The sequence below is a fragment of the Sinocyclocheilus anshuiensis genome, unplaced genomic scaffold (assembly GCF_001515605.1).
Source record: "Sinocyclocheilus anshuiensis isolate Anshui unplaced genomic scaffold, SAMN03320099.WGS_v1.1 scaffold454, whole genome shotgun sequence".
Classification (NCBI taxonomy): Eukaryota; Metazoa; Chordata; class Actinopteri; order Cypriniformes; family Cyprinidae; genus Sinocyclocheilus; species Sinocyclocheilus anshuiensis.
Window position 1 is genome coordinate 852,267 of NW_015548217.1, and position 15,000 is coordinate 867,266.

At 34.1% G+C, this 15,000-nt stretch overlaps 2 protein-coding genes across 2 annotated transcripts in view; both read right to left on the minus strand.

The window, feature by feature from the left end:
• usp22 (ubiquitin specific peptidase 22) overlaps positions 1 to 5,990 on the minus strand; it is a 47,381-nt gene extending 41,391 nt beyond the window's left edge. Inside the window, 1 exon segment of the mRNA XM_016440832.1 lies at positions 5,574 to 5,990. Coding sequence (XP_016296318.1) covers positions 5,574 to 5,693 — 120 coding nt within the window. The 5' untranslated portion in view covers positions 5,694 to 5,990.
• Positions 5,991 to 7,821: 1,831 nt separating this feature from the next.
• Positions 7,822 to 15,000, minus strand: part of LOC107653977 (COP9 signalosome complex subunit 3-like) — an 8,885-nt gene continuing 1,706 nt past the window's right edge. The window contains exons 6-12 of the mRNA XM_016440833.1: positions 14,257 to 14,436; positions 13,173 to 13,313; positions 12,907 to 13,080; positions 10,834 to 10,920; positions 10,173 to 10,286; positions 8,327 to 8,407; positions 7,822 to 8,202 (exon numbers count right to left, since the gene is read on the minus strand). Coding sequence (XP_016296319.1) covers positions 8,149 to 8,202; positions 8,327 to 8,407; positions 10,173 to 10,286; positions 10,834 to 10,920; positions 12,907 to 13,080; positions 13,173 to 13,313; positions 14,257 to 14,436 — 831 coding nt within the window. The 3' untranslated portion in view covers positions 7,822 to 8,148. The remainder of the gene's footprint in view (positions 8,203 to 8,326; positions 8,408 to 10,172; positions 10,287 to 10,833; positions 10,921 to 12,906; positions 13,081 to 13,172; positions 13,314 to 14,256; positions 14,437 to 15,000) is intronic.

The window sequence follows — 15,000 nt, forward strand, 5'->3', positions numbered from 1 at the left end:
ATATACGTGTATATATATATATATATATATATATATACACACACACACACACACTTTTTTGTAACTTTTTACTTTATATAAAGTACAATAAAGTAGTATTTTATATTACACTTTTTATACATTCTATAAATGTTTAGATTTTATTTTTTATTATTTTATTTTTATATTTTATATATAAATACAAAAATGTTACTTATACATATTGATAGATATTAAATAAAATACTAAATAAAATATATTAAATAAAATTACATGCACTGTAACATTTTGATTTCAGTAAAAAAGTTATTTTTAAAATATATATAAAAAAAACCGTTTTGTTTTTTTTAAATAACTTTATTATAATACTTAGAGCTATTTTTTAATACCACCAAAATGTCGAAACCATAATAGTAATGATAATAATAATTGTTACGTATGCACTGTAAAAAATCAAAAGTTGAGAACTTAAAAGTTAAAGGCAACCAGCTTCAGCAGAATTTTGAGTTCTCAACTTCTTGTTATATAAATTGAAAACAAGTTGAGAAAACTCAAAAACCTCCTGAAGCTGGTTGCCTTTAACTTTTAAGTTCTCAACTTTTGATTTTTTACAGTGCATACGTAACAATTATTATTATCATTACTATTATGGTTTCATTTTAAATGTGATGTTTGCCGTTGTCTGTGACACATCAGTACAAATCACACTACAAATGCAATGTGCTGTACCTCCAAATGTGATTTCAGTGATCAGATCAAAAAGCGATTTAGACCTGCTTACACCTTTAGTTATCTCTGCCCACTTCAGAGATGATCCGAGGCAAAAAGCAGAATAAACCGGGCCAGAGATGTGAAGCTAAGCTTAGGTGAACACAAGCACATACAATAAATAAATGAAAACACCCGCAGGCGTTCCTGCATATGTAACGAATGATCTGTTCACGTGCTCTTAGAGCAAAGCAAACACAGTCATCTACGTGAAATTCATAAAGCAGCTCGGCAAGGATCAGTGTCGGGTAAAACGGAACGAGACCTGAGGTGTCATCACATGGTATAACAGCTCACGTATTTATAGTAAGTCACAAGAATGCTGGTGAAAACACACAAACTCAATTGCAATCTTTGAATCTACTGATTCAGGACTGCAGGAGACTGGGAAGGAAAGCATCCAGAATAATCCATGTAATCTGACTCACTATACAACAAACACTCGTCAGTTGTGCCGACTTAAAATACTACAGCTAATAATACTGCGTTCAATGGCGTCTACCCACCTTAGGGAAACTGCACGGGTAATCTGAACCCAGACTGCTAGATGTAAAGGACAGGCCTCGTATTTTTTTTCTGCATATTTTTGACAAGAACCGCCCACTTAGACGGGATGAGACTGCTTGATTGACAAGCGAAGCGACCAATCACAGTTTGCCGTATTTGTGCGAGACATTTAGGGCAGGAAAATCTGAAGTACCTCAACTGTTGTTTAAACGATAAGCGATTTGACATTATCGAGTATATCGCAAAAAACAAACAAAAACACGCTCTGCATGCATACACAATGAGATGAAGATTAGACGACTGCATGAGCACATTTAGAGTACACGCTTTCACTGCGTGATTCAGTCTATTAAAATATATTTAGCCTAGATATAGTTAATCTGATATATAGTTAATATCACATAAAGAGCAGAGTTTTTTCTCCAAATATAAGCACAATTCATAGCTTTCAGTCACGTGACCGGCTTGAAGACTTGGAGGGCAAAACATGCATAGAACTGCAGCACAAGCCTGTCAATTTTCCATCCGTTTCCCAGCCGCAAATATTTAGATCACCTCTCAAAAGAATAAAACAAAGGTATGTGTGAACAAAATGCAAGTTTTGGCCATTTGCAATCCATATTAAGCACCCGCGGCAATATTTCAATCATTAAACAGTGCGACAAAACGTTGTACAAACACTTAAAGTGCCTTAACATATTTAAAACCGTAATATTAAAAGATAAAATTCAGTAATCACCATATTAATGATGCATAGTTTACATAGGCAAGCAGATGAGGCCGGAATATGAACGCAATCCGCTTAATGGTTCAGCATTTTCCTTATAATGGTTTTCTATGGGAAACCATTTAATGTGAAACTTTGCACATTGTGTTTATATTCTGGGTTCAATCTTGCCTGTACAAAATATACATCATCAATAAGGTGTGAATTGAATTTTGCCTTTTAATATCTGCGTTTTACTACAATACTACTTAATGCAATCTGCGTAAAAATAACTGTCGGTCAGTGGAGCAAAGCTTCGTTTTGCCCTCCAGGTGGGCGTTCCTATATAAGGGTGTGACGTCACGTGAAAACTATCAATTGCAAATGTGATAGACTTTATAAAATAGTCTAATAAACAAGTTAATATTAATTGACTCACATTTTATACACAACAGTTCCTGTTTTTGCTCTATTTCGTCAACAAAAATAGTTACAAAAAGCCACAGCAGAACTGTTTTGCGTCTCTGTTTAGTTACTGAATCAGTTAACCGTTTAAATTAATCGGTTTAATGAATGATTCAATGACTCACTCATACAGTGATTTGCCGCCACCTACTGGTGATTTTAGGTTTATATTTAAAGTATATTTTCCCTTTTTTTCCCCAAAAATCTTTTCAAAAACCAGTATTCAACGTTTTTTTTTTTTTTTTTTTAAATATAAAAACATTATTTATGCATTTGTAACTGCAGGTTAATTGCATTCATGCCCTGCATTAAACAGTCTGTGCCACAAACAAATTTTGTTGATACTGATTTCATTTGGCGCTATAGTGTCTTAATATTTGAATTTATTGATTAAATGTAAGAATTTGACACAAGAGACAACACATACATTTAATTAGGTTAGAAAAAATGGTCTTATAAAAGGTAAAAATGCCCATAAAATGTAAAAACCAATTTAAACTTATTGGAAAAGTTCATTTCTGTTACTCCCGCAAACTAACCACCGCACAGAATATGAAGAACATCAAAAGCTTTGGGAGTCGGCAGTCCTAAACCTGCCAAAATAACACGCTCAGCAAAATATCATTAAAATAGGTATCATATATCGCACACCCCTATTGCTAACCTCTTCGAAATTGCCTACCCTATCTTTAATAATTGCAATCTTAAACCTAACAGAAGTAATGCTATTTATATGGCACTTCTTCAGCAGGTTTGGATGCACTGGTGCAAATGCATCCAAAGGCCTTCACCACACAGTATGTGTTGTTCTGCAGCAGGGGGATGGGATGGACCAGAGCCGCGCTGGCAGAAAGCCTCTCTAGCATTTACTGAGCTCCTCATATTCCTATTGTCTCTTCACGGGTACGACTGGACAGATGAGAGGCGAGTCCGGTCGCTTTCCCACCTGTGCTCGACAGATCCAGATCTGGTTTCTGAAAACTTACCATCAGTACGGCATGCTAAATGTGACCTAAGATGGGCAAAATCCTTCTTATTGTACATTTTGCATGTCTAAATGTGGCATTAAATAAACATGAGAATAGCGGGTGTGTCTAATAGGTCAGATGTGGTGTAACAAACCAAATTACTGTTTACAAAAGAGAATTGGATTTCAAAGAGTGTACAGAACAATCATGTGCAATATGCAATAATAACAACTTGCATGCAGTGAAATAAAACTCACCAAATTTGACCTTTGAGTGTTTATGTGCCTGGATTATAGGCTAGATAAGAATGATTTGTGATTAATTAAGCTGGAAGTAACACCACCTTCTTAAAGCATAAGCATAAAACACAATGCAGTAAGAAAACATTATCCTTCATAAACCTCAATTGTGCCAATGAGTCATGCAATCCTGAATGAACCAGATGCAACATGACGCCATTCACCCTATATTAACGTATTACTACCAAAGATTCGTCTATAAAATGATTTTTATCATTATTTATTTGACATATTAACCTGGCTAGCATGTGAGACTGGCGTTTCTTTCAGAAGAAAGCACAATGAGACATGGGTCACATTTGATTCGAATGAATCATGATGCACATTTCAAGATAACTCTTTGTTTTTCAGAGGGAGACAGTGAGGATAGTTAGTTATTAAGCTGTCATCTGATGCCACACGCTTTGCCATCATAGAAAAGTGATGGAACTATGACTCATTTCAGACCTGAATCATTTATTTTGAAAAAAGAATCGTGAATCGGTTCTTTCGAACACTTTGCTTCGATGAACCCATTCAAATCAAATAACGAATCAATGGTTCTTTTTGCGCAAAACCTGTGGTTCCTGACATATATTTAAAATATAGATAAAACTATTGATTTAAAGATGGTGTTTAGGGATATATAAAGAGCATATTCTCAGGTTTATTGCAAAATATACATATAAACAAATATTATAAGTGCTTAATGGGAGTGGTTGGACCTTACAGTTCTTTTGCCTTGATTTACTGTTTCTATTCTCTGATTGGTGGAGATTTTCTGCAGAATTATGGGTAATGTAGGCCTAGTCTTTCACTAGGAACATTGCGGTTAATCACTATTATTTAAAAATTACGTTGAAATAACGCATACTGATGGCTTCAACAAAATCATATAGCATTGATTAACAACCTCGTAGCTTACAGTAAGTCTGTTTATAATAGTTTTTAGGATGTTGTTAAAAATGAATGGGATTTTTACTTCTGTAACCGACTGTTGCAACAATAATAAGAATCGTTATTGTAATTCCGTGAGTTTGTAGTCTGTTAAAGCAGCTTAATCTTATTAAAAAGGTTTATTTAGTTGAGTGGATCACGATGTACTCGATGTTAACGGTTCTCGAGTTGATGCGGCTAAAAAAAAAAACGATTTCTCGGTTCAAATAACTGCTGGAGCGATTCAGTGCGGTTCGTGACGAATCACTTAATCCGATTCAAACGATTCACTGAACCGATCCGAATCAAAAGAACAACTGGCTCACGAATCGATATTAGTGATGGGAAGTTCGGATCATTTTACCGACTCGGATCTTTGAGTCTCGTTCAGCAAAATTAACGAATCTTTTTTCGAGTCATTTCGGCAAAATGTAATTAAAATGTTACGTGTTACTTCCCTAACACGTCTACTACTTACGCAAACGTTGATCACACTACAAACAATACAAAACTGCTATAAGAAACAGAAAAGATTAATTAATTGTTTAACTGTTACCTGGGTCTTCAGTCTTCCTCTTATCTGACAAGTCTTCGGGTTTGGGCTTATGGGGCTGTCACGTGATGAACGAACGACTCGAACCAGGTGAACTACTTGACTAATTCCAGTACAGAACCTATAGGATGTTGCGCATGCGCGACTGAACGAATCACTCCCCGAGACGACTCGTTCCTCCCGAGTCACATTAAAGATTCATTCAAAATGAACGAATCGTTCAAGAACGACCCATCACGAATCGATATCACAGACTCTATCAAGAGATGTTTAGGCAGTCAACATAAGTCGTTAGTCCTGCCACACAATAAGGCAAATCCCGTGATAACTGTCTATTCGTGTATTGGGCAATCAGTGATGTTAGGCCTGGCAAGTGTCGTTTTGCGTCAGAAAACGTATTTTATGTTATTTACCTTGCGTTTCCTGGTTTCGACAGAGCCGCTCCACACAAAGCACTGGTATATGACCCGCAGATTCTGCTTCCAGTTGTCCACTTTGAACCCGTTCACATGGGAGCACCCTGCGGGACTCATGACACAAACCACATCCGAGTTCCTGTATTTCGGCGATGAAATAAGCTCAACTGAAGTCACGAGGAGAATTAACGTTATCCACCAATTGTTCCGTTTTGCCAGGCAAAGCAGCGAGCCACGACAGAGTCGAAGATGCGTGCCTTACACATGCGGAGAGCGTTTCTCGATACCCTCGCTGCATGAAAATGCCATCCCTGACGAGAATTAAGCACACAAGCTTGTGGTAAAACTGAGCTCACTTTGATATTGTATTTTCCAAGTCGGCTGTTTTAATGGACGGCGATGGAATTCAACGGAGCACCGTGGGCGGGCGAGGTTAAACGCTGATTGGCGGATGGCTTGCGGTCCGTGACTGCGATTGGCCAGCGCCCGTGCCATTTCCGTTAAACTCCCGCCCACTTTCGAGAACTCTCAAATGTGATTGGCTGGCGCGGCCGCTTGTCTTTTTTCAAAGACTTGTACGCCGCAGGAGCGCCTGTGATTGGCTGCGTCGCGCCTCGCGTCGGTCCTTCTTTTCTTGTTGGTTATGTCATTCACGTAGAAAACACACGGTCCACATGTCTACCTGCATTCAAGCTGTGAAATTGGAAATGAGTGTGAAAGTGAAGCTCTCAAGAAACATTCCAATAATTGTGTATAAGTTATATTACAAAAAATAAATAAATTGAAATTGAACAACACAAATCTCAATTTTATGATCTAATGCGTTAGTGATAATACAATATTATAAAATCAAGAAACACATCGATATCATCAATAAATTGCTTGTAAACAATATTACAAGAAAATGAAGCCTCAGTAAAATTGAAATGTAACAAGACTTTATGATGTGATGTGGCAGACAAGAAACATCCCAACATAATAATAACAAAAATTGTTTATAAATAATATTACAAGTTCATTCAAAGTGACCAAGACAACCTTCAATTTTATGATCTTATGTGGCAGAGACACAGGAATATAAGACTTTCCTCTCTGATAGCTTTAATAAATTGTTTATAAATAATATTGTAAGGAAACGAACCCTATTAAACAAGACAAACCTCAGTTTTATGATATATTTTGGCAGTGACACCAGACTTTCCTCTCAAGAACAACACGGGATCATTGCAAATTAAATGTTTAGAAATATTACAAGATTCATGTAATTGAGTAATGAGCAGTGTTGGGGAAAGTTACTTTTAAAAGTAATGCATTACAATATTGCGTTACTCCCTAAAAAAGTAACTAATTTCGTTACTTAGTTACTGTTTATGGAAAGTAATGCGTTACGTTACTTTTGCGTTTCTTTTTAAATCTGGACAGGGCTTGCTTGTTTGTTTTTCAGATAAAAAAGTTATATTTTTGGCAAATATAAAAGCCTTTTCACACCAAAAGTGAAATGAATAAGCCTCAGGCTGAAGGGAAAGTAAATTTACGTCCGTACAGTAGAATGCAGAAGAAGACATTTCAACACACTTCAGCAATAAACAAAGACACAAATGTTTGTCTAGAGTTATTTGTGATTATTAGTACGGTTGAACTGGATCATCGAAGGTCAGAAGCAAATAGAATGAGATTAAATACATAAAGGATATTTGTGTTGTTTAACATTTAATTATTGCAGGTTTGCGTCATATTCTGAGTTACATTATTTTTTAGAACTACAGTAACATCTGATTACTCATCATGGGGACAGGAGAGCTGTCAATCAATAAATTGGAAAAAAAGTAACTTGCGTTACCCCCAACACTGGTAATGACACCCCAAAATCAAAAATAAATTGTTTTTAAATATTACAAGGCAATATTCCCATAATTTTCTAATTTTTAGTGGCATCCAGGCTCCAGTAGCAGTAGTTTCTAGGGATTTGATGAGTTATCTATTTACGGTAAAGCCCAAAACATGAGAGACCTCTAGAGAGGCTTCTGCTGAATCACCGCAGGAACGTTCGGCTCCAGGCTGAAGAAAACATTCGATCAACCGACGCATTATTGGGTTAGCTTGAGACCGTCTTTGGGTGAAAGAGCATGAAATTAGAGAAGCTGTCAGTCTTTGAGCCGTGGCAAGATCACATGAATGTCAATGCACTAAACGGAGAAGATACATTTTAGAGAACATACGGCATAATATTCCACTGTCTGCACGGGTGGTAAATGATGGTTTCTTTATTTCATTCTGTGGGGTTGCAATAAAGACAAGTATACAAATGCAATTTCCACAACTGTTTTGAACAAAGAAGTCCAGTATCTTTATTTGTATGACCATAAATGATGCAACCAAGCATTGATAAATAAACACTGACAAAAACAAGTTGTTGATTACGGTGCGCTGTGACAGAACCAGAAAAAAAGATCATTCCACACATTTTTGTTTTCCTCCAATATAGTCCAACTGATTTTGCTCTTTAATGAAGGTCTTCCAGCTTTGGGGTGAGGAAGGGGACGTGAGCAAAGCAGCGATCTGCCCAACGGTCTCAAGAGTAGCTCGACGTCTTGCTGCCGACGTCATCCTCTTGCATTCCCATACTCTGAAACACAGAACAGACCACCTGCTTATAAAAGCTCGTCCTTTAGAAGCTGTATATATATATATACATATATATGCTGTATATGTAATAGATTGATGATTCATGAGCTTGTTCAGACTAGTACCTTTTGCACAAACTGGGGGTTTACAGTGATCTCTTGATCCATGGACTTCAGTTTTTCATCTACCTCTATACATTTCAGCATCTGCATCAGAGTCAGGACAGATAACAGTGAGGCATCCGTGGATAACACTACAAAACGACTGTCATTAATGCAGTGGTGCATAAACATTATACTGCATTTCAAGTGCACAATCTGAAATATTTTCCATTTCTCAAACTTCTAATACCTGCAGCGTATTATGAGTGTTAAATTAGATTTTGAACACCACAGCTTTAATGATTCATTTAGAATATATATAGAATATAAAATAAATGTTAAGTTGAAATAACATTTCACAACATATGTTTTACTGTATTTGTAATATATTTATATTATTATTTTATTGCTATAAATAAAACAAAAAATAGGAATTAATAGTTATTTTAAATTGGTAATTTTTCACAATATTACTGTATTTATATTATTGTTATATTATAATAAATAAAAAACAATAATTTAACATTTTAATAATCTGACATAATATTACTGTATTTACAATAATATATTTACTTCATTATATTACAATAAAGCAAATAATAGAAAATAAAGTTATTTTAAATTGTAATTATTCACAATATTACTTTTTAACTGTATTTATATTATTTTATTATATTATAATAGGAATTAATAGTTATTTGAAATGGTAATATTTCACAATATTACTGTATTTATATTATTGTTATATTATAATAAATAAAAAAACGATCATTTAAAATTGTAATAATCTGACAATATTACTGTTTTACTGTATTTACAATAATATATTTACTGTATTTGATATATATTCATATTATTTTATTGCTACAACAAATAAAACAAAAAATAGGAATTAATTGTTATTTTAAATTGGTAATTTTTCACAATATTACTCTATGTATATTGTTATATTATAATAAATAAAAAACAATCATTTAAAATTAATAATCACACAATATTACTGTATTTACAATAATATATTTACTTCATTATATTACAATAAAGCAAATAATAGAAAATAAAGTTTTTAAATTGTAATTATTCACAATATTACTTTTTAACTGTATTTATATTATTTTATTATATTATAATAGGAATTAATAGTTGTTAAATTGTAATTTTTCACAATATTACTGTATTTATATTATTGTTATATTATAATAAATAAAAAACGATCATTTAAAATAGTAATAATCTGACAATATTACTGTTTTACTGTATTTACAATCATATATTTACTGTATTTGATATATATTCATATTATTATTTTATTGCTATAACAAATAAAACAAAAAATAGGAATTAATAGTTATTTTAAATAGTCATTTTTCACAATATCACTATATTTATATTATTGTTATATTATAATAAATAAAAAAACGATCATTTAAAATTGTAATAATCTGACACAATATTACTGTTTTACTGTATTTACAATAATATATTTACTTCATATTACAATAAAACAAATAATAGAAAATAAAGTTATTTTAAATTGTAATTATTCACAATATTACTTTTTTTACTGTATTTATACTATTATTTTATTATATTATAATAACAACATTTTATTATCTTTGTGTTTATGAACTTTTTATGATCTTCTGACTATTATTTGTTGAACATTATATAATATATTGAGTTTTCTATGTATGTTATTAATGTTTCTCTCAAATGTCCTTGAAATATTAATTATTAAGAAGATAAAAAATAATGGGGCTGTAAATATGTCATGCATGTTGCTCTCTGGTGTTTAACTCGAGGCTTCATGGTCTCGTTCTCTTGTACTCTAGCACTGAATGAAGAAAAGCACTGTTTTATCATTACAAACCTCTTGGTCGATTTTGTGGAGCATCGCAGGGTTGTTGTATTTCTCAGGGTTGTCATGGAAACAGACCATGCCATCTTTCTGGTTAATACTTGCATAAATCTCTCCATCCTCGATCTGAGAGAGGAAAGATTTGAGCACCAACAAACCTCAAATGTTGAATAAATGTGTGACCCTGGAGCACAAAACCAGTCATAAGGGTCAATTTTCCGAAATTGAGATTAATACATCATCTGAAAGCTGAATAAATAAGCTTTCCATTGATGTATGGTTTGTTAGGACAATATTTGGCTGAGATACAACTATTTGAAAATCTGGAATCTGAGGGTGCAAAAAAATCTAAATATTGAGAAAATCATCTTTAAAGTTGTTCAAATTAAGTTCTTAGCAATGCATATTACTAATCAAAAACTAAGTTTTGATATATTTACAGTAGGAAATTTACAAAATATCTTCATGGAACATGATCTTTACTTAATATCCTAATGATTTTTGGCATACAAGAAAAATGGATAATTTTGACCCATACAATGTATTTTTGGCTATTGCTACAAATATACCCCAGCGACTTAAGACTGCTTTTGTGCTCCAGAGTCACATATGAAACGTCCAGTGATTGCGATGTAAAACACATCTATATGTCATGATGAGGCTGAGTTCATACCATATGTAGGACGTATTTCTCAGCTTCTTGAGGGCCGGAGAGCTGAACTCGACACGCCATGTCTTGTAAGGATAATGTCAAGAACGTCTGTCAATCACAAGAACAGAGATTACCGTTTCTGTTTAGTCGAACTGAGATTAACCAAAAAAATAATAAATTAGGGCTGTCGATTTTACGTTAATTTTGTGCGATTTATTATGGAAAAAGAAAAAAAGTTTCAAATGAATGCATTTAACGCAGCATCTAACCACATCTTACACTGATGCAGTTGCTGATGAACATGATGCAGGACGACTGACTGCGTGATGAAGCCTATTAGAATGCAGTTTTATGAGCCTAAAATTCAAGATATGAGCGCAAAAAATTACGCTCTTGTATTTGTCATATGATAAGAGTTTAGAAACATACCACCAGCAAGAGTGCTGTTTTTTCCCGAATATCTGCACGATATACAAACATGATTATTGATTTAATACAGCAGTTCAATAGTTAATATTGTGTTGCATTTTAGACAATATTGTCAGTTTCGCTCATTTTCGCAAATGAAATTGTTCCAAACAGCTCAACTCTTTCATTACTGAATCAATCTTTGGTTTTTAATAAATGGAGTGAATCAAATGATTCAATGGCTTGTTCGTTTCTGAATGAATCGGCCGTTTGAACGAATCAGTTGAATGAATGACTCACTCATTTAGACAGTAACTCGCCGCCACATTTCATATTTCAATATTCATTTAAAATACAAAAACAGGAATGCCTATTTAAAACCCATTAATCTCAGCATTATTTTTGCAATTCTATTTGCTGAACAGTCCGTGTAAATATACCTAAATGGCACTTCATAAAAACCCTTATATGCCATTGTAGCGTAGTGTGTAATAGGGCTGTGCAATTAACCGAAAGTTTCGATTTCGACTTACGACGATTATGAAAATCCAATAATCGAGATAAAACAATTATTGCATCCCATTCCGCTCCGGTGCGGTTTCGCTCCTCCATAAAAGCCCAAACTTATTGTGCAAATCAGCAAAATCATGTAATGTGATTTTCACATTATTAGACTTGTTCGTGTTTTTAAAAGCATGAAATAGAACTTGCGCTGTTCTGTGCATGCGCTCCGACACAGAACAGAACACGGACATGTAAACTTTTAGCTTAAAATGCGCGACTAATACACGCAAAAATGCGGCGCTTGGTGATTAAGTGAACGTAAACAGTTGAGAATGAAAACACGTGTGTAACAGTATATTGGATCCGTGCGGCCCTTAAAGCGACAGCGGGTAATATTCCTTCTGCCGTCTGTAATATTAATCAAACAAAAGACAGAGAAAATCACTCACTTCTCTTGACTGAAGGACTTTAATTCAAGTTTAATTCTTACAGTGAAGACTATGCTGTTTTGTTTTACATTTGATTATTCAATTTCTGTAGCTGAATACTTTAGACTTGCATAAAAAACTTAAAGCACTGTTTATTTCATTTGTATCTTTTTCTATTGTTTTTACCTTTGCTTTTTTTTTTGTTTTTATTGTATTACTGGCTGTCTATTTATTTTTCAAGAATTTTTGAGGACTTTTATCTTGAGGACCTAGTATTCTGATGTGGTATTGAGAATGGTATTGAACATTTTGCTGCTATCTAAAATGTACATTTCATAGCAACCTTACTTACAGAAAGTGTATGTTTGATATATATTGCTATTTTTAAATTAATCACTCGTATTACGTTTTGGTCATACGACCCACTAATAATCGTGTTAAATAATCGTGATTACAACATTGACCAAAAATAATCGTGATTATGATTTTTGCCATAATCAAGCAGCCCTAGAGTGCAACGAAGTCTATACTGAAGCAAAGCATTGATTTCTAAAGCTACTTTTTTTGTAATGTCTAATGTCTACCACAAGAATGACTTTAAATTATCTTTTGGGGTAACTTCTCAGCCCAAATTGATGTGCAATTAATCTGCAATGAATGAATCAGCGCATCATGTAATGAATTAGACTGAAGAAGTTAATCTCTTGACAGTACACTGCTGTAATACATGCAGAACATTAGTGCAAGTTCAGACCTTGGTGAGCCTCTGAATGTTTTTCTTGTAGAGCGAGGACAGGCACTGTTTGACCAGGCCGGTGTTGTTGTCTCGTGCAAACGTCTCGCTGTGTCTGTTGACCAGAGCGCACAGCTCGGAGGGGTTGTTGGTGGCGTAGACCTGAGCCAGCTCGTGGTAAGCATTACTGAGGGGCTTTACATCACAAACACACACAGAAAACATGATGAGCTCACGGGGTCTTTACAGTCAATTCAAAGCCACGGTGTCGAGGCAGAAACACTCACCTTGATGAACCGGCCCACGATCTGTGATGTGTATTTAGGGAGCTGCTGTAATTTGCCATGAAGGATGAGGGACACCAGGATGTACTTCTTGTATGCTTCTAACATGATGTGACTGACAGCCATCGCTGGAGTGGTTATTGCCTGAAAATAGACAAAGCACAAAATGCATGCTTATTCAATAGGAAAATGAAAATGGAAAATAAACCAGATGAATTCATAATGTCAAATATTAACTGTGAATATTACAATGATTTTGATGTGCTTTTTATTTGGTCATTAAGTTTTCGTTAAGACTTGAACAGCAAAAACTGAATTTGATTCATTTTCGTGAATCAGTTCATCTCATTGAATCAATTCTGATTCATTAGTGCTACCACTTAATGATATTTAATCAAATCAAATCTTTTTGATGCAGTCAAATGTTTTAGTATGTTGGTAAATGTTGTTTAATACCATGTATTTTGATGCATAAAACTCAAAATGATTAAATATTAGTGTTCATTTACTGAAAACATGCCTAGTTTAGGGTTTCATTAAGAGAATTTGATTCATTTTTGTGAATCAGTTCATCTCCATGAATCAATTCTGATTCATTAGTGCCATCAATTAATGATATGGCATGTAATAAAATGATTTAGTATGTGGGTAAATACTGTTGTTTATTACTAGGGTTGCAAAGGGGTGGCAAATTTCCGGACACTTTCCAAAAATCCCTGGAATATTCCAAAAAATCCTGGAAAGATTCCAAAATTTCTGCAATGTTTCCGAAATTTACTGGAAATTTTCCACCTTTTTGCAACCCTATTTTTTACCATGTATTGTGGTGCATAAAACTTAAAATGATTAAATGTTAATGTTCATTTTGTGAAAAACATGCCTAGATTATTTTTAAGTAGATTTTTATGATGATATTTTTTTCCTCTACATTAAACATTTGGAATATACTAGGCTTTAACTGCTGTTTAGTCAAATTATTTTTGAATTTTGAACATATATTGAATATCACCAAAAGGCCAACATATAGAGATTTTAGCTATACTGTCCCAGCATTAGCATAAGTAAAACTGTACAAAAAAATAAATACCTGTTCAAAAAAATACAGCGCCCGTTCAGAGTTCTTCAGACCAGTGTAGATCATGCCTCCATAGTAGTAAAAACATAGAAAGTGCTTTGCGTCATATGCTCCGTTCTCCTTGCAAATATCCATCATGTCTAACTCCAGGAATGGGACTGCAGGTTTGAAGCACTTCGCTAATAGGCATAACTGTAAACATAGGGCCAAATCATTAGTTACACAATAAACATCAAACGATCAAGACCGTTTCACCCTCTGGCATCCATCACATAGGGATCACATTTGTGGTCCTCTGTGGTCAAAAGGCTTTTGGGCTATAGTTTTCAATAATATTTATTCGTTAATATTTTGAGGGGATTTCCTGGTACTACACAAGATTCACCTCATTTATTTCTATATGAAATAATACAATTATTTTCAAATAATACAGTGTTATAGCAACTGTGTAGTTGCTTACAAGATCCTCTGCAGTGAATGGGTGCCGTCAGAATGAGAGTCCAAACAGCTGATAAAAACATCACAATAATCCACAAGTAATCCACAGCACTCCAGTCCATCAGTTAACATCTGGAGAAGACGAAAGCTAAGTGTTTTTAAGAAACAAATCAGTCACCAAGTAGTTTTTAACTTCAAACTGTTGCTTAGGGCTAATATAGGAGTCCATAATAAATAATAACGCTTCCTCCTGTGGAAAAGTGCATCTCCTGTTGTCTCTCACATCAAAATCCTGCCACATATTTGTTTAGAGCTGTT